Source organism: Pongo pygmaeus, chromosome 20 (genome assembly GCF_028885625.2).
Source record: "Pongo pygmaeus isolate AG05252 chromosome 20, NHGRI_mPonPyg2-v2.0_pri, whole genome shotgun sequence".
NCBI lineage: Eukaryota > Metazoa > Chordata > Mammalia > Primates > Hominidae > Pongo > Pongo pygmaeus.
The window spans coordinates 9,965,805-9,985,308 of NC_072393.2; the positions used below are offsets into that span (position 1 = coordinate 9,965,805).

The 19,504-nt window shown below is 42.4% G+C and overlaps 1 protein-coding gene across 9 annotated transcripts in view; it reads right to left on the reverse strand.

Moving 5' to 3' along the window:
• Positions 1 to 10,985: 10,985 nt before the first annotated feature.
• ZNF846 (zinc finger protein 846) overlaps positions 10,986 to 19,504 on the reverse strand; it is a 38,753-nt gene continuing 30,234 nt past the window's right edge. For 3 of the 9 annotated variants that reach the window (XM_063658690.1, XM_063658692.1, XM_063658691.1), the window contains 2 exons: positions 17,325 to 17,407; positions 10,989 to 16,214 (listed from right to left, as the gene is read on the reverse strand). In XM_063658690.1, coding sequence (XP_063514760.1) covers positions 15,537 to 16,214; positions 17,325 to 17,407 — 761 coding nt within the window. In that variant the 3' untranslated portion in view covers positions 10,989 to 15,536. Of the gene's footprint in view, positions 16,215 to 17,324; positions 17,408 to 18,039; positions 18,158 to 19,043; positions 19,135 to 19,504 lie in introns of all 9 variants that reach the window. The other 6 variants (XM_054461635.2, XM_054461636.2, XM_054461634.2 and 3 more) reach the window with 6 other exon arrangements.

Here is a 19,504-nt window from a genome sequence, read left to right on the forward strand (position 1 = left end):
ACAAAAAGGAGACACACTTTATCCATGTATTCAAAAACTCTGACGTTGGTCAAAGACTTGGGAAGATAGTCTTCCCTTGGTGTCTGATCACCGTGGGGATGCCTGCCTTGATCATTCACCCAGATTCCCTTGGTGGCAGGTCAATTGCAGGGATGCCTGCTTTGGCAGCTCACCCACATTACAGCCTAGGACTCAGTCAGAGTCCATGCCTACTGGAAGACTGGTAGCTGCCCACCTCCATTTCTCCGTGTCTCTACCTTCCTCTTTAAACTTGCCTTCTCCACTGTGGGCAACCTTCCATCATCCATTCTTACCTCTTCCCCCTTAGCCTGTGTTCTTAAAAACCTAAAACCCCTTTGACTAACACCCGACATAAAAGCTAAATGTCTTATTTTCTTCTGTAATATTGCTTGGCCCCAATACAAACTCAACGATAGTTCCAAGTGGCCAGAGGATCTGTTCAAGATTGCTAAGAGGCCAGACTTTCAATTTGTCTATCCTACAAGACCTCAATAATTTTTGTCGAAAATTGGGCAAATGATCTGATGTGCCTTAGGTCCAGGCATTTTTTACATTTTGCTCCCTCCCTAGTTTCTAACACCAGTGCAACTCATCCCAGATTTTCCTTCTTTTCTCTCCTGTCTGCTTCTTCAGTCTCCACCCCAAGCTCAGAGTCCTCTGAATCCTCCTTTTCCAATGACCCCTCTGACCTCTCTCCTCCCCCAGCTGCTCCTTGCCAGGGTGAATCAGGTCCCAATTCTTCCACAGCCTCTGCTCTCCCACCCTATAACCCTTCTATTACTTCCCCTCCTCACACCCAGTCTGGCTTATAGTTTCATTCTGTGACTAGCTCTCCCCCACCTGCCCAACAATTTCCTCTTAGAGAGGTGGCCGGAGCTGAAGGCATAGTCAGAGTGAGTACATGTGCCTTTTTTTCTATCAGACCTTTCCCAAATCAGCCAGTGTTTAGGCTCTTTCTCATAGGACCCCACTAAATATATACAGGAATTCCAATATCTAACTCGGTCCTACAACTTAACCTGGAGTGACTTAGATGTCATCCTGACATTTACCCCCTCCCCAGATGAACGAGAAAGAGTTTATTTTCTAGCCCAGTCCTACACAGACACCCACTGGCTTCATGAGCCAGACCTCCAAGAGGGCACCAGGACAAGTTGCCCGAGAGTATCCCCATTGGCAATACCAGACAGACTCCCCAGGTATAGCTAGGCGAGATTACATGGTCTCCCGCCTAGTCGAGGGGCTCAAAAAGGCAGCATACAGTGCTGTTAATTATGACAACCTAAGGGTAACTACCCAAGGTAAAGATGAAAACCCAGCCCTGTTCATTGCCCGCTTAGCAGCTACCCTTAGACACTTTACAGCACTTGACCAAGAGGGGCCAGAAGGCCACCTTATCCTTAATATGCATTTTATCACCCAATCTGCTCCTGACATTAGAAAAAATCTCCAAAAGTTGGATTCTGGCCCTCAAACCCCACAACAGGATTTAATCAACCCCACCTTCAAGGTGTTCAATAACAGAGAAGAAGCGGCCAAGCAGCAAAGTATCTCTGAGTTACAGCTACTTGCCTCCACTGTAAGACAACCCACAACCACATCTCCAGCATACAAAACCTTCAGAACATCCAAGCCACAGCTCCCACAGGCTCCTTCAAAACCTCCTCATGGACCTTGCTTCAAATGCCAAAAGCCTGGTCACTGGGCCTCGGATAGCCCACAGCCCAGGTTTCCTCCTAAGCCATGCCCTGTCTGTGTGGGCCCCCACTGGAAGTTGGACTGTCTGACTCACATCGCCACCACTCCTAAAGCTCCTGGAGCTCAAACCCAACTTTCCTTGGCTGACTCTTTCCCAGATCTCCTCGACTTAGTGGCTGAAGACTGATGCTGCCCAATCACCTTGGAAGCCCCCTAGACCATCATGGACGCCAAGCTTCAGGTAACTCTTACAGTGGAGGGTAAGTCCATCCCCTGTTTAACTGATATGGGGGCTACCCACACAACACTACCTTCTTTTCAAGGGCCTGTTTCCCTTACCCCCATAACTGTTGTGGTTATTGATGGCCAGGATTCCAGACCCCTTAAAACTCCCCAACTCTGGTGCCAACTTGGACAATATTCTTTTATGTACTCTTTTTTAGTTATCCCCACCTGCCCAGTTCCTTTATTAGGCTGAGACACCAATAATAATCTGGACCTCAGTCACACCTCATTGCTGCCCTTTGCCCAGTTCAAGGCCTCTTTTGAATCCTCCTCTCGTGTCTCCCTACCTTAATCCCCAAGTGTGGGATACTTCTACTCCCTCCTTGGCAACCAATCAGGCACCATTTACCATCCCATTAAAACCTAATCACCCTTACCCCACTCAACACCAGTACCCTATCCCACAATAGGCTTTAAGAGGACTAAAGCCTGTTATCACTCGCCTGTTACAGCATAGTCTTTTAAAGCCTACAAATTCTCCTTACAACTCCCCTATCCTACCTGTCCAGAAACCGGACAAATCTTACAGGTTGGTTCAGGATCTTTGTTTTATTAACCAAATCCATCCTGTGTTGCCAAACACATATACTCTCCTATACTCAATACCTCCCTCCACAACTTATTATTCCATCCTTGACCTCAAAGATGCCTCTTCACTATTCCTTTGCACCCCTCATCCCAATCTCCTTTCACTTTCACATGGACTGACTGTGACACCCACCAATCTCAGCAACTCACCTGGACTGTACTGCTGCAAGGCTTCAGAGACAACCCCCATTACTTTAGTTAAGTTCTTTCTCATGATTTACTTTCTTTCTATCTGTTTTTCACCTTATTCAATATATGGACGACCTTCTCCTCTGCAGCCCCTCTTATGAATCTTCCCAACAGGATACCCTCCTGCTCCTTCAACATCTATTCTCAAAGGAGTATCACGTATCCCCATCTGAAGCCCAATTTCTTTCCCATCTGTTACCTATCTCGGCATAGTCCTTCATCAAAACACACGTGGTCTCCCTGCTAACTGTGTCTGGCTAATCTCCGAAACCCCAACCCCTTCTGCAAAGCAACAACTCCTGTCCTTCCTAGGCATGATTGGATACCTTTGCCTTTGGATACCAGGTTTTGCCATCCTAACTAAACTACTATATAAACTCACAAAGGGAAACCTGACTGACCCCACAAACCCTAAGTCCTTTCCCCACTCTTCTTTTCATTCCTTAAAGACAGTCCTAGAAACAGCTCCCACATTAGCACTCCCTAATTTGCCCCAATCTTTCTTATATATGGCTGAAATACAAGGCTGTGCGGTTGGAGTTCTTACACAGGAACCAGGCCCACGACCTGTAGCCTTCCTATCCAAACAACTTAACTTCACCATTCTAGGCTGGCCCTCATGTCTACATGTGGTGGCAGCTGCTGCTTCAATACTTCTAGAGGCCCTCAAGATCATAAACCATGCCCCACTTACTCTCTACAGCTCTCATAACTTTCAAAATCTATTTTCCTCCTCACACTTGGCGCATATACTTTCTGCCCCCAGACTCCTCCAACTCTACTCACTATTCATTGAAACTCTCACAGTTACCATTGTTCCTGGCACAGACTTCAACCCAGCTGCTCACCTTATACCTAGCACCAAACCTGAACTTCATGACTGTATCTCTCAATCCATATGGCATCCTCCACATTTCCCCATATTTCCCTCTTTCCTGTTCCTAATCCAGACCACACTTGGTTTATTGATGGTAGTTTTTCAAGGCCAAATCATCAGTCACCGGCAAGGGCAGGCTATGTTGTGGTGTCTTCCACATCGGTCACTGAAGCTACTGCCCTGCACCCTTCCATTACCTCTCAACAAGCCGAACTCATTGCTTTAACCTGGGCTCTCACCCTTGTAAAGGGACTACGTGTCAATATCTACACTGATTCCAAGTATGCCTTCCACATAGTACATTACCATGCAGTTATATGGGCAGAAAGAGGTTTTCTCACTACACAAGGGTCCTCCATCATCAACGCTTCCTTAATAAAAATCCTCCTTAAGGCTGCTCTACTGCCCAAGGAAGCCAGAGCCATTCACTGCAAGGGACCTCAGAGGTTACCAGATCCCATTGCTCGAAGCAACGTTTATGCTGATAATGCAGCAAAAGAAGCAGCTACTATTCCCACATCTGTCCCTCACGGCCATTTTTTTTCCTTCTCATCTATCACTCCCACCTATACTCCCACTGAAACTATTACCTAGCAATCCCTTCCTACTCAAGGCAAATGGTTCTTGGATCAAGGAAAATTCCTCCTTCCTGTCTCACAGGCTCATTCTATCTTATCGCCCTTTCATAACCTCTTCCATGTGGGTTACAAGCCAATGGCCCATCTCTTAAAACCTCTCATTTCTTTTCCATCATGGAAATCCATCCTCAAGGAAATTACTTCTCGGTGTTCCATCTGCTACTCTACCACCCCTCAGGGATATCTCAGGCCCCCTCCCTTTCCTACACAACAAGCTCGAGGATTTGCCCCTCACCCAAGACTATCAGATTGACTATACCCATATGCCCCAAGTCAAAATCTAAGATACCTTTTGGCCTGGGTAGATACATTCACTGGATGGATAGAGGCCTTTCCCACAAGGTCTGAGAAGGCCACACAGTCATTTCTTCTCTCCTGTCAGATATAATTCCTCGGTTTGGCCTTCCCACCCCTATACAGTCCGATAACGGACCGGCCTTCATTAGTCAGATCACTCAAGCAGGCTCCCAGGCCCTTGGCATCCAGTGGAACCTTCATGCCCCTACGGTCCTCAATCTTTGGGAAAAGTAGAAAGAACTGATGGTCTTTTTATTATTATTATTATTAATAATTTTACTTTAGGTTCTAGGGTACATGTGCACAACATACAGGTTTGTTACATATGTATACATGTGCCGTGTTGGTTTGCTGCACGCGTCAACTCGTCATTTACATTAGGTATGTCTCCTAATGCTATCCCTCCCCCCTCCCCGCAGCAGGCCCCAGTGTGTGATGTTCCCCACCCTGTGTCCATGTGTTCTCATTGTTCAATTCCCACCTATGAGTGAGAACATGTGGTGTTTGCTTTTCTGTCCTTGTGATAGTTTGCTCAGAATGGTGGTTTCCAGCTTCATCCATGTCCCTATAAAGGAGAAGAACTCATCCTTTTTTATGGCTGCATAGTATTCCATGGTGTATATGTGCCACATTTTCTTAATCCAGTCTATCACTGATGGACATTCGGGTTGATTCCAAGTCTTTGCTATTGTGAATAGTGCTGCAATAAACATACGTGTGCATGTGTCTTTATAGCAGCATGATTTATAATCCTTTGGGTATATGCCCAGGGATGGCTGGGTCAAATGGTATTTCTAGTTCTAGATCCTTGAGGAATTGCCACACTGTCTTCCACAATGGTTGAACTACTTTACACTCCCACCAACAGTGTAAAAGTGGTCCTATTTCTCCACATCCTCTCCAGCACCTGTTGTTTCCTGACTTTTTAATGATCACCATTCTAACTGGTGTGAGATGGTATCTCATTGTGGTTTTGATTTGCATTTCTTTGATGGTCAGTGATGATAAGCATTTTTTCATGTGTCTGTTGGCTGCACAAATGTCTCCTTTTGAGAAGTGTCTGTTCATATCCTTCACCCACTTTTTGATGGGGTTGTTTGATTTTTTTCTTGTTAATTTGTTTAAGTTCTTTGTAGATTCTGGATATTAGCCCTTTGTCAGATGGGAAGATTGTAAAAATTTTCTCCCATTCTGTAGGTTGCCTGTTCACTCTGATGGTAGTTTCTTTTGCAGTGCAGAAGCTCTTTAGTTTAATTAGATCGCATTTGTCAATTTTGGCTTTTGTTGTCATTGCTTTTAGTGTTTTAGTCATGAAGTCCTTGCCCATGCCTATGTCCTGAATGGTATTGCCTAGGTTTTCTTCTAGGGTTTTTATGGTTTTAGGTGTAACATTTAAGTCTTTAATCCATCTTGAACCGATTTTTGTATAAGGTATAAGGAAGGGATCCAGTTTCAGCTTTCTACATATGGCTAGCCAGTTTTCCCAGCACCATTTATTAAATAGGGAATCCTTTCCCCATTTCTTGTTTCAGTCAGGTTTGCCAAAGATCAGATGGTTGTAGATGTGTGGTATTATTTCCGAGGGCTCTATTCTGTTCCATTGGTCTATATCTCTGTTTTGGTAGAACTAATGGTCTTTTAAAAACATACCTCACCAAGCTCAGCCTTCAACTTAAAAAAGACTGGACAGTACTTTTACCATTTGCCCTCCTTAGAATTAAAGCTTGTCCTCCAGCAGCTACAGAGTATAGTCTATTTGACTATATGGACATGCTTTCTTGTTGGGCCCCCATCTTGTGCCAGACACCAGCCCTCTAGGCGACTATCTTCCAGTCCTCCAGCAGGCTAGACAGGATATTCGCCAGGCTGCTAATCTTCTCTTGCCTATTCCAGATTTCCAGCCATATGAAGACAACCTAGCTGGATGATCAGTTCTTGTTAAGAATCTGATCCCTCAAACTCTACAACCGCGATGGACTGCTTAGGCATCTATAGTACCCCAACTCCCGTCCGCCTGCAGGACCCTCCCCATTGGGTTCACCATTCCAGAATAAAGCTGTGTCTGTCAGCCAGCCAGCCTGATCTCTTCTTCCTGGAAGTCGCAAGTACTCTCCCCTACTTCCCTTAAACTCACTCGCATTTCTGAAGAAGAGTAATAACCCTTATAAACTTAATACATCCCTTTATTCTATTAGGTCTATTCATCCTTACCCTACTTTTTGCAACAGGGCTTTATGAAGTCATCCCCACTACTTGGACTGTGCCCCAAAAACTTGTCATTCTTATTATCTTCTGTCTAGTCATACACCTATTCCTCATTCTCAACTACTCGTAAATGCTCTGCCCTTGTTTACGCTGCCAGTTTATGAGTTTACAGTTTTCATCCAAATCACCATAACTGATATCTCCTGGTTTTACTTCAAATAGCCACCTTAACTCTCTTGCAGTGAATATAAGATCTTCAGTGGCAAGATACACTCCAATTCTCCTATCCTGATAAGTCCTTTTTTTTTTTTTTTTTTACTTTTCTAGTCACTCTTATCCTTGCTCCTATTCTCCAGTCACTCTCTACCTCTCCCTAGTTACCTCCAGCATAGTATCAATCTCACCCACTCTCTCCTCACTGCCTCCAATCCTTCTCTAGTAAAGAACTGTTGGCTATGTGTTTCCCTTTCTTCCTGCTCTTACACAGCCGTCCCCACTCTACAGGCTGACTGAGTTACCTCTCCTGTCTCCCTGCACCTCCAAACCTTCTTTAATAGCCCTTGTCTTTACCCACCTGAGGAACTTCTTTACTTTCTAGACAGATTTGGTGAGAACTCCCCAGAGATTTCACATTAAAAACCTGCCACACTTCTCCGCATCTTCTTACGGCACCTTTCTCCTTATGTCAATTACAATTCCCCCATATTTGGACCCCTAACCACACAAACAAATATACCTGTTGCCGCTCCTTTATGCTTCTCCCAAAAACAGCCTACTGGAATCCCTTTAGGAAACCTTCCACCGTCCAAATGTTCCTTTACTCTTTATATCCAGAACCAAGCCACACACACTACCAAACAGATGGGAGCATTCCAACTTCATATTACTGATAAGCCCTGTATCATTACTGACAAACTAAAAAACATCGGCAGTCACTAATGCTTAGGAAGACACCTACTCTGCATCTCACTCCATCTTTGGCTACCCTTGCCCTGCTCATTTGACTCTCCTCCTGGCCCCTCCTCTTGCTTGCTTATACCCAGCCCCATGAATAGTAGTGAAGGGCTACTCATAGATACTATGTGCTTTCTTATACACCATGAGAACTGAACCTTCCCTCTACACAGTTGCACCATCAATCCCCATTACAACCTCTAACGGCTGCTGCCCTTGCTGGATCACTAGGATTTTGGGTGCAGGACTCCTCTTTCACTACACCCTCTCACCTTTTCACTTTATATTTCCAGTTATGCCTGACACAAGGTCTCTTCTTTTTCTGTGGTTCATCCACCTACACCTGCCAACTGGATGGGCACATGTACTCTAGTCTTCCTTACCCCCAAAATCCAGTTTGCAGATGGGAACGAACAACTGCCTGTCCCCCTCATGACACCAACATGACAAAAAAGAGTCATCCCATTAATCCCTTTATTTGTGGGTCTAGGAATTTCTGCCTCCACTATTGCATTTAGAACTGGAATAGCAGCTATCTCAACCTCTGTCACACCATTCTGCAGCCTCTCTAATGACTTCTCTGCTAGCATTACAGACATATCACAATCTTTATCTGTCCTCCAAGCCCAGATTGACACTTTAGCTGCAGTTGTCCTCCAGAACTGCCACGGCCTCAATTTACTCGCTGCTGAAAAAGGAGGACTCTGTATATTTCTTAATGAAGAGTGTTGTTTTTACTTTAATCAGTCTGGCCTGGTATATGATGACATCAAAAAACTCAAAGACAGAGCTCAAAACCTCACTAGTCAGGCAACTAATTATGCTGGACCCATCTGGCCACTCTCTAACTGGGTATCCTGGCTTCTTCCAATCATTAGTCCTCTAATACCTGTCTTCCTCCTTCTCTTATTGAAGCCTTGTGCCTTCTGATTAATCTCTCAATTCCTACAAAACTGCATCTAGGCTATCACTAATCACTCTATACAACAAATGCTGCTTTTAACAATCCCACAATATCACCCCTTACCCCAAAATCTTACTTCAGTCTAATCTCTCCCACTTTAGGTTCCCACACCACCACTAATCCTGCTCAAAGCAGCCCTGAGAAATGTCACCCATCACCCCTCCATACCAGCCCCAAAATTTCACCCCAAGTTTTCACTATTCTTATTTTATTTATTATTTTTATTTCTTATTAACATAAGAAAACAGGAATGTAAGGTCCTCTGAGCTGGCCGCACCATGGTCAAACCATTGTGACATTCCCCCACCCTTGTGATAATGTACTTTGTGATATTTCTTGTCCTGTGAATGTACATTGTAACATTCCTCCCCACCCTTGTGAATGTAATTTGCAACACCCTCCCTGCTCTTATGAATGTACTTTGTAACATTCCTCCCATCCCTTGTGACAATACACCCTCCCCACCCTTATGAATGTACTTTGTAACATTCCTCCCTGCCTTTGGGACAATACATCCTCCCCACCCTTGTGAATGTACTCTGTAACATCCTCCCCACTCTTGAGAATGTACTTCATAATGTCCATCCCCTGCCCACAAAAGAAATTGCTCCTAACTCCACTGCCTATCCCAAACCTACAAGAACCAATGATAACCCCACCACCTTCACTGACTCCTTTCTCAGGCTCAGCCCACTTGTACCCTAGTGAATAAACAGACTTGTTGCTCACACTAAGCCTGCTCAGGTGGTCTCTTATACGGATGCATGTAACATTACTGTAAAATGAGATCTTGCAGGGTGCAGTGGCTCATGCCTGTAATCCCAGGACTTTGGAGGCCGAGGTGGGTGGATCACCTCCCAAAGTGCTGGGATTACATGCATGAGTCACCATGACCAGCCAGATATTTCTTTATAACAATTCAAGAACAGGCTAATACACATGACTATTTCCAGGGTATTTTGTACCAATAGTCTAGTTGTCCGTGTAAAATGCAACAGCATCTTAATTACTATAGTTTTAATCTTGATATTCATTAGGGCAAGTTCTTCCACCTTTTATATCAGCTGAGTTTTGATTATCCTTGCCTATTGTTCTTCCATATACCTTTTAGAAACAGTATTTCAAGGGTGGGTGTGGTGGCTCACGTCTGTAATCCCAGCACTTTGGGAGGCCAAGGTGGGTGGATCACCTGAAGTCAGGAGTTTTACACCAGCCTGGACAACACGACGAAACCTTGTCTCTACAAAAAAAAAAAAAAAAAAAAAAAAAAATTAGCTGAGCATGGTGGTGCATGCCTCTGATCCCAGCTACTCAGGAGGCTGAAGCAGGAGAATCACTTGAACCTGGGAGGTGGAGGTTGCAGTGAGTGGAGATTGTGCCACTGCATTCCAGCCTAGGGAACAAAGTGAGACTTCATCCCAAAAAAAAAAAAAAAAAAAAAAATTCTTATTGCTTCTTTCAGTGATTTCCCATTTGTTTTTTTCTAATCTCTCATTCTAGAATGCCTTGTAGCTGGATATTGAAGCTTTTTGCTTATCTCATACATTATTTAATTTACATCCTTTCCAGCACTTTTCTTTTTAAACTGAATTCTGTGAAATATTCCTTGACTCAATCCTTGAGATCTTTCTTCTTTTTGAATTTGAGTAGTTACTGCTATTATTTGCCTTCTTTTCACTACTTTCACTGTATCTGTCCATTCAGGCTGCTATAACAAAATACCATAAACTGGTGGTTAATAAACAACATAAATTTATTCTCCAAGTTCTGGAGATTAGGTCAAAGCTCAAGGTACAGTCAGATTCAGTGTCAGGTGAGGGCCCTTTTCCGGGTTCACAGACAGCCATCTTCTTAAAGTAACCAAATACAGTAGAAGTGGCATGAAATATCTTTGGGGTGTCTTCCATGAGGGGGGTAATCCCATACTGCAGAGCCCTCATGACTTCATCATGTCCCAAAATTCCCAGCTCCTAATACAATCACTTTGGGAGTTAAGATGTCAACATATGCAAGTTGAGGAGACAAAATTTATTTATTTATTTATATTTATTTATTTTTTTTGAGATGGAGTCTCACTCTGTCACCCAGGCTAGAATGCAGTGGTCTGATCTTGGCTCACTGCAAGCTCTGCCTTCTGGGTTCACACCATTCTTCTGCCTCAGCCTCCTGGATAGCTGAGACTACAGGTGCCTGCCACCATACTGGGCTGATTTTTTTTTTTTTATTTTTATTTTAGTAGAGACAGGGTTTCACCATGTTAGCCAGGATGGTTTCAATCTCCTGACCTTGTGATCCACCCACCTTGGCCTCCCAAAGTGCTGGGATTACAGGCATGAGCCATCATGCCCAGCCGAGGAGATAAAATTTAGACCACAGCAACATCTCATAAATTTTGGTATGCCATGTCTTTGTTTTCATTTGTCTCAAGATGTTTTCTAATTTACCTTGTGAATTCTTGCTTCACCCACTGATAGATCAGGAGTGTGTTGCTTACAATAAAATGTATTTTTGAATTTTCCAGTTTTCCTTGTTTTTCATTTCTTGTTTCATTCTATGTGACTTGAAATGGTACTTTGTGTTTCAGTCTTTTACATTTCATTAAGATTTGTTTTGTGGCCTAACATATGGTTTCTCCTGGAAACTATTCCACATATGCTTGAGAAAAATGTGTTCTCTTCTGTTGTGGGGTGGGTTGTGCCAACTGTTATATAGTACTTCTCCTGTTTCCTTCCTGATATTATGGTGGCTGTTCTACCTATTAAACTGAAAGTGGTATAATAAGGTCTCCAATTGTTATGCAGAATTATCTATTTTTCCCTTTAATTTTGCCAATATTTACTTCATGTATTTTAAGCTCTGATGTTTGATACATATAATTTTTTATCTTCTTGGTGAATTTTACCTTCTATCAGTATATACTGTCATTCACTGTCTCTTCTATCCGTTTTTGACTTCGTTTACTTTTCTGATATTAGTATATCCAGCCAAATTCTCTTTATGTTACTATTTACATGGAATTATCTTTTTCCATTACTTAACTTTCAACCTTTTTTGTCTTTAGATCTAAAGCGAAGGATGGCCAGGCGTGATGGCTCATGCCTGTAATCCCAGCACTTTGGAAGGCCGAGGTGAGCAGATCACGTGAAGTCAGGAATTTGAGACAGCCTGGTCAACATGGCAAAACCCTGTCTCTACTAATACTACAAAAATTAGCTGGGCATGGTGGTGGGTGCCTGTAATCCCATCTACTCAGGAGGCTGAGGCAGAGAGAATTTCTGGAAGCCAGGAGGTGAAGGTTGCAGTGAGCCGGGATCTTGCTATTGCACTCCAGCCTGGGCGACAGAGCGAGACCCTGTCTTAAAAAAAAAAAAAAAAAGCAAAGGGCAACATACAGTTGGATTGTGTATTTTAATCCATTTTGCCAAATTATGCCATTAGATTGGAGAAGTTATCCCATTTACCCTTCATATAATTACCAATAAAAAAGACTCATTTTGCCACTTTGTTACTCTTTTTCTGTATGTCTTACAGTTTTTTGGTCCCTCATTTCCTACATTACTGCCTTTTTTATTGATTTGTTTTTTTAGTGACATCTTTTCTTCTTCCCATTTTGTGTATATTCCATTGATATTTTATACGTAGTTACCATGGGGATTTTTTTTTCTTTTTTTAAGATGGAGTATGACTCTTATTGTCCAGGCTGGAGTCCAATGGTGCGATCTCGAGTCACTGCAACCTCCACCTCCTATGTTCAAGCAATCCTCCTGCCTCAGCCTCTCAAGTAGCTGGGACTACAGGCATGCACCACCACACCAAGCTAATTTTTGTATTTTTAGTAGAGACGGGGTTTCACCATGTTAGCCAGGCTGGTCTCAATCTCTTGACCTTGTGACCCACCCACCTCGGCCTCCCGAAGTGCTGGAATTATAGGCATGGCCTGGTGACCATGGGGATTAAATATAACATCCTAACATCCACTGTACAGTCCACTATCCAGTCCTCACTCCTCTCACATGCTGTTCTTACTAAAATATAGAAAAAATTCTACTTAGGGGGAATTTTAAAAGCAATTAAACTTTTCAACCACAGAAAATTTACTGTCCATGACAAGTCGTCATGGACAGTAAGACACATAGAAAGGCAATCTCATTTTCATGTCATTTATTTCAATTTCTCCTCCAGTATGATCTTGCATACCATAACAATATACCTGAAAGCTTCCCATAACTCCTCAGATTCATAGTTTATTCTTCCAGTGAGTATTTTCAGAGGCACTTAAGGAATATGTACTGCTAAAAGTATTACCAGTTTTTTGTTTTTTTGTTTTTTTTGAGATGGAGTTTTGCTCTGTCATCCAGGCTGGAGTGCAGTGGTGCAATCTTGGCTCACTGCAACTTCTGTCTCCTGGGTTCACACAATTCTCCTGCCTCAGCCTCCCAAGTAGTTGGGATTAAAGTCAGCCACCACCATACTTGGCTAATTTTTGTATTTTTAGTAGAGATGGGGTTTAACCATGTTGGCGGGCTGGTCTCAAACTCCTGACCTCAAATGATCTGCCCACCTCGGCCTCCTAAAGTGCTGGGATTACAAGCATGAGTCACCACGTCCAGCATATTCTCATATTTTCACATTCATATAGCTTCTTTGCAGTGTGGGTTTTCACAAGTATAGTAAGACTTGTAAAATGGATGCAACATTTCCCTCATTCTATATTATCAAGATTTCTCTCCAGTATGAATTATCATTTATATTAAAGGATGAAATAATACACATGTGTGTATGTGTGTGTGTGTGCATATATGTGTGTGTGTATATATATATATAAAGACATTCCCATATTTCTAACATTCATAATGTTTCTGGCCTCTTTGAGATTACCAAATATTAACACATGAGGCAGAAGTAAAGACTTCCCACATCTTACCTTCATAGGGTTTCTCTCCAATGCACGTTGACTGACTTAGTAACACTGGAAGAATTCTTAACATATCCTAAATTGATGAGGTTTCTTATACCTGAAACTGTCAGAAATTTCTGAAGGCTGTCCCAGATTTCTTACATATATAGGCTATCTGCCCACTGTGAGTTCTTTGATGTTGAGCTATTAAAAGGTATAAGTGAAGATCTTGCAGCCTTTACATTTGTAGGGTTTTATACCACTGTGAATTCTCATGTGGATACTAAGTCCTGAACACTAAGTAAATGTTTTATCACATTCCTTACATACAGAGGGTTTTTCTCCAGTGTTGATTATGAAGTGCTATGAAGGTTTGTGAAGTATTTTAAGGCTATCTCTCATTCTTACCTTCAATTGGCTTTTACAGTAATTTTTGGTATGAAAAATAAATAATATGCTGGGTGTGGTGGCTCAAGCCTGTAATCCCAGCACTTTGGGAGGCCAAGGCAGGCAGATCATGAGATCAGGAGATGGAGACCATCCTGGCTAACATGGTGAAACCCTGTCTCTACTAAAAATACAAAAAATTAGCTGGGCATGGTGGCACGTGCCTGTAGTCCCAGCTACCCAGGAGGCTGAGGTGGGAGAATTCCTTGAACCCAGGAGGCTGAGGTTGCAGTGGGCCAAGGTCATGCCACTGCACTCCAGCCTGGGTGACAGAGAGAGACTCTGTCCCAAAAAAAAAAAAAAGAAAAATAAACAATAGCCGGGCGTGGTGGCTCACGCCTGTAATCCCAGCACTTTGGGAGGCCGAGGTGGGTGGATCACGAGGTCAGAAGATCGAGACCATCCTGGCTAACGTGGTGAAACCCCATCTCTACTAAAAATACAAAAAATTAGCCGGGGGTGGTGGCAGGCGCCTGTTAGTCCCAGCTACTCTGGAGGCTGAGGCAAGAGAATCACTTGAACCCGGGAGGTGGAGCTTGCAGTGAGCCAAGATCATGCCATTGCACTCCAGCCTGGGTGACAGAGTGAGACTCCATCTCAAAAAAAATAAAATAAAATAAAATAAACAATAGTGGAAGAAACAAAGGCTTTACCACATGTCTTAGCACCAGATTTTTCTCCCAAAGGTGAGTTCTTACACTTCATAAGATGTGAAGAATTACTACTCTTGCCTATTCCTTATATCACTGGGACTTGTGTCCATGTTAAATTCATTCCTATAAGATATGGAAATTCAGTGAAGGTTGTTCATATTCTTTACCTTCATATGATTTTTTTCCAGATGAGTTTAGATGTAAATACTAAGATCTGAGGAACACATGCTTTAGTTCTTAGATGTTTAGCAAGTGCTGAAGATTGAGTGAAGTTTTTCCCACATTTCTTACATTCATATGGTTTTGCTCCAGTGTGAGTTCGTGTGTGAACATTAAGGCACGTGGAATACCTGAAGGCTTTCCCACATTCTTTACATGCATAAGACTTTTCTCCTGTGTGCGTTCACATGTGCATATTAAGATTTGCAGAACGAGCAAGTGCTTTACTGCATTCCTTACATTCATAGGCCTTTTCTCCAGTGTGAGTTCTTAAATAGGTACTAAGGCCCAAGGATTGAGTGAAAGCTTTCCCACATTCTTTGCATTCATATGGCTTCTCTCCAGTGTGAAACCTTACATGTTGACTAAGCATTGAGGAATTATTAAAGGCTTTCCCACATTCTTTACATTCATAGGGCTTTTCTCCAGTATGTGTTCTCATGTGTAAAACAAGTCCTGAGGAATGAGTAAAAGCTTTCCCACATTCCTTACATAAATATAGCTTCTCTCCACTGTGAATGCTTACATGTTTTGTAAGGTATGAGGAATGAATAAAAGCTTTTCCACACTCCTTACATTCATATGGCTTTTCTCCAGCGTGAATTCACATGTGTAAAATAAGTCCTGTGGATCTACTGAAGGCTTTTCCACATTCCATACATATATAGGGCTTCTTTCCACTATGAATTCTTGTATGATCAGTAAGATATGAAGAATGGGTGAAGGCTTTCCCACACTCTTTACATTTATATGGTTTTTCTCCAGTGTGAGTTCTGATGTGTAATTTAAGTCCTGTGGATTGAGTCAAAGCTTTACCACATTCTTTACAGACGTAGGGCTTCTCTCCACTGTGAATTTGTCCATGTCCTATAAGGTGTGAGGAATTACTGAAGGCTTTCCCACATTCCTTACATACATAGTGTTTGTCTCCATTGTGAGATCTTATATGAACCTTAAGGGATGACTGATTAAGAAAAGTTCTCCAACAATCTTTGCATTCACACAATTTCTCTTGTGTGTGAGTTTTATTCTGCCTAGTAATATTTGGAAACTGGTTGAAGGCTTTTTCATGTTTAACACACTTAGGCGTTTTCCCCTCTGCATGACTTTTCTTGTAAAAACTATGAGGAAAGTTCTTTCTTAAGGATTTTCTGCTCTGATTATCCTCAGAAGTTTTCTCTCCAATGTGAGTTATCATGTGAGTCATAAGAAATGGTTGTTCACTGAAGACTTTTCCAGAATGGTTAGAGTCATACAGTTTCTCTGCAGTATTGCTTCTCTCCTGTTGAGATATAAAAGATGAATAAAGAACTTCTCACATTCAATATGGTAACAGAATTTCTCCCCAATCACAACATTTATGCATTGGAAATATATTTAAACATTTTAACATATCCATTATATGTACAGAGTTCCAGCCCCATTTTTGAGTTAAGTTGAGTAATAGGACAATGAGGCCACCAGCCTGCCTATATTCTCTGCATTCACAGAGCTTCTTAGACAATCTGTCTGATATTTATTTATTTATTTATTTATTTATTTATTTATGAAAGATTCTCACTCTGTTGCCCAGGCTGAAGAGCAGTGGCACGATCTTGACTCACAGCAATCTCTGCCTCCCAGTTCAAGGGATTCTCAGGCCTCAGCCTCCCAAGTAGCTGGGATTACAGGCATGTGCCACTATGCCCAGCTAATTTTTGTATTTTTAGTAAACACAGATTTTTGCCATGTTGACCAGCCTGGTCTCCAACTCCTGGCCTCAAGTGATCTGCCCGCTTTGGCCTCCCAAAGTGCTGGGATTACAGGCATTACCCAAAATACATCTGAGAATTATTTAGACTAAATTATGGGCTGGGCACAGTGGCTCATGCCTGTAATCCCAGCACTTTGGGAGGCCAAGGCAGGTGGATTGCTTTGAGCTCAGGAATTTGAGACCAGCCTGGACAAAATGGTGAAACTTCATCTCTACAAAAAAAAAAAAAAAAATCAGCCAGGCATAGTGGCTCATGCCTGTAGTCTCAGCCATTCAGGAGGCTGAGGCTGGAGGATCATTTGAGCCCAGGAAACAGAGGTTGCAGTGAGCCAAGACTGCACCACTGCACACCAGCCTGAGCAACAGAGTAAGACCTTGTCTCAAAAATAATAATACAGTAAAATAAATTATGCACCAAAAACTGAATAGCTGAGTTGTATGTTTGTGGATGTTTATTTGTGAGATCTCTGAGAAGAAATATGTTTGTAGTAAGTTTAGAGTGCTTCCCATATTCATGATATTCAGAGAATCCCTTCAGACTTTGTTTTCTTTGGGCAAATGCCATTTTCCTCATATAATTTTCATGAATATTGTGCTTCTTGTCCTAGTGTGGAAGATTTCATCCCTTGGAAATCTTACCAATTGTATTCCATTTGGTGATCTTTCTGCAGAAATATCTTGCAGCAGTGGGGAGCCTTTGGTTTTGAGTTGCAAATCCAATTCTGAAATAAAGTGAAAAATGCAGCTTGGGAGAAAAATTGGGGAATAAAGTCTTTTAAAAGCCTATGGGGCTGGGCATAGTGGCTCACACCTGTAATCCTAGCACTTTGGGAGGTCTAGATAGGTGGGTTACCTGAGGTTAGGAGTTCAAGACCAGCCTTGCCAACATGGTGAAACACTGTCTCTACTAAAAATACAAAAAATTAGCCAGGTGCAGTGGTGCATGCCTGTAATCCCAGCTACTCAGGAGGCTGAGGCAGGAGAATCACTTGAACCCAGAAGGTGGAGGTTACAGTGAGCTGAGATCCACCACTGCACTCCAGCCTGGGTTACAGAGCAAGACTTCATCTCAAAAAAAAAAATGCCTAAGGAACAGAAATAGCATAATCAAATGTGGCAGAGTGAAGAACTACAGGGCTCTTTCCTACCGCAATATGACTAATGAGTTCAGAAAAGCTATCAGAATCAACTGTGCTGGGCTGGGTGTGGTGGTTCATGCCTATAATCCCAGCACTTTGGGAGGTGAAGGTAGGTGGATCACTTCAGTTTAGGAGTTCAAGACCAGCCTGGCCAACATGGTGAAGTGCTGTCTCTACTAAAAATACAAAAATTGGCCAGACATGGTGGTGTGCACCTGTAATCGCAGCTACTCAGGTGGCTGAGTCACGAGAATCACTTGAACCCAGGAGGCAGAGGTTGTGGTGAGCCAAGATCATGCCATTGCACTCCAGCCTGGCTGACAGAGTGAGACTCTGTGTCGAAAAAGAAAAATATATATATATATACATATATGTGTATATATATGTGTATATATATATATATACATATATGTGTATATATATGTGTATATATATATATATACATATATGTGTATATATATGTGTATATATATATATATATATACACATATATATATAGCTAAGTGAAAGAAGCTAGACAGAAAAGGTTACATTGTATGATTCCATTTATATAAGATATACAGAAAGGGTAAATCCATAGAGAGAGAAAGCAAATTAGTCTCTGCAGGGTGAGTGGGGAGTGACTGCTTGATGGGTACATGGTTTCCTTTTGGTGTGATGGTAATGCTTTGAAACTAGGCCAAGCACACTGGCTCATGCCTGTAATCCCAACACTTTGGGAGACGGAAGCAGGTGGATCACTTGAGGTCAGGAGTTCGAGACCAGCCTGGCCAACATGGTGAAACTCCATCTCTATCAAAAAACACAAAAATTCACCAGGCATGGTGGTGCATGCCTATAGTGGTGGCACATGCCTATAGAAGGCTGAAGCAAGAGAATCACTTGAAGCCAGGAAGATGACGGAGGTTGCAGTGAGCCAAGATGGCACCACTGGACGCTACCCTGGGCAACAGAGAGAGACTCTGTCTCAAACAAACAAACAAAAAAAAGAAATGCTTTGAAACTAAAAAGAGCTGATAGCTACACAACACTAAAATGGTAAATTTTTGTATATTTTACCTAAAAAAAAGTATATGGTGCATTTGTATATCTTTCCAAACATGCATAAAACATGATTAAAAAAAAAGAGTGAAGCAAATGGAAAGATGGACTATAAAGAGTTTGGCTATGTCAGAAGTTTTGCAATGGTAAAGATATGGTGTCAAAACTATCACTACACCTGTAATGCCAGCACTTTGGGAGGCTGAGGCAGGTGGATCACAAGGTCAGGAGTTCGAGAGCAGCCTGGGCAACATAGTGAAATCCCATCTCTACAAAAATACAAAAAATTAGTTGGGAGTGGTGTCAGGCACCTGTAATCCTAGCTACTTGGGAGGCTGAGGCAGGAGAATTGCTTGACCCCAGGAGGTGGAGGTTGCAGCGAGCCAAGATCATGTCACTGCACACCAGCCAGGGTGACAGTGTGAGACTCCGTCTCAAAAAAAAAAAAAAAAAACACCTGTATTACTTATTATCCAAGTAATAATATGCAGAAAACTGAGGCTGGCAGTAAGCAAAAAGATGGGAGAATCAAGAAAGCAATACAAGAAGGTGTTGGCAAAGGACCTACATGCATAAGATGGAATTTTCAAATAAGGCAGACAAACCTTTCTGAGAACAGAAAAGAGGTTGAGAAGATCA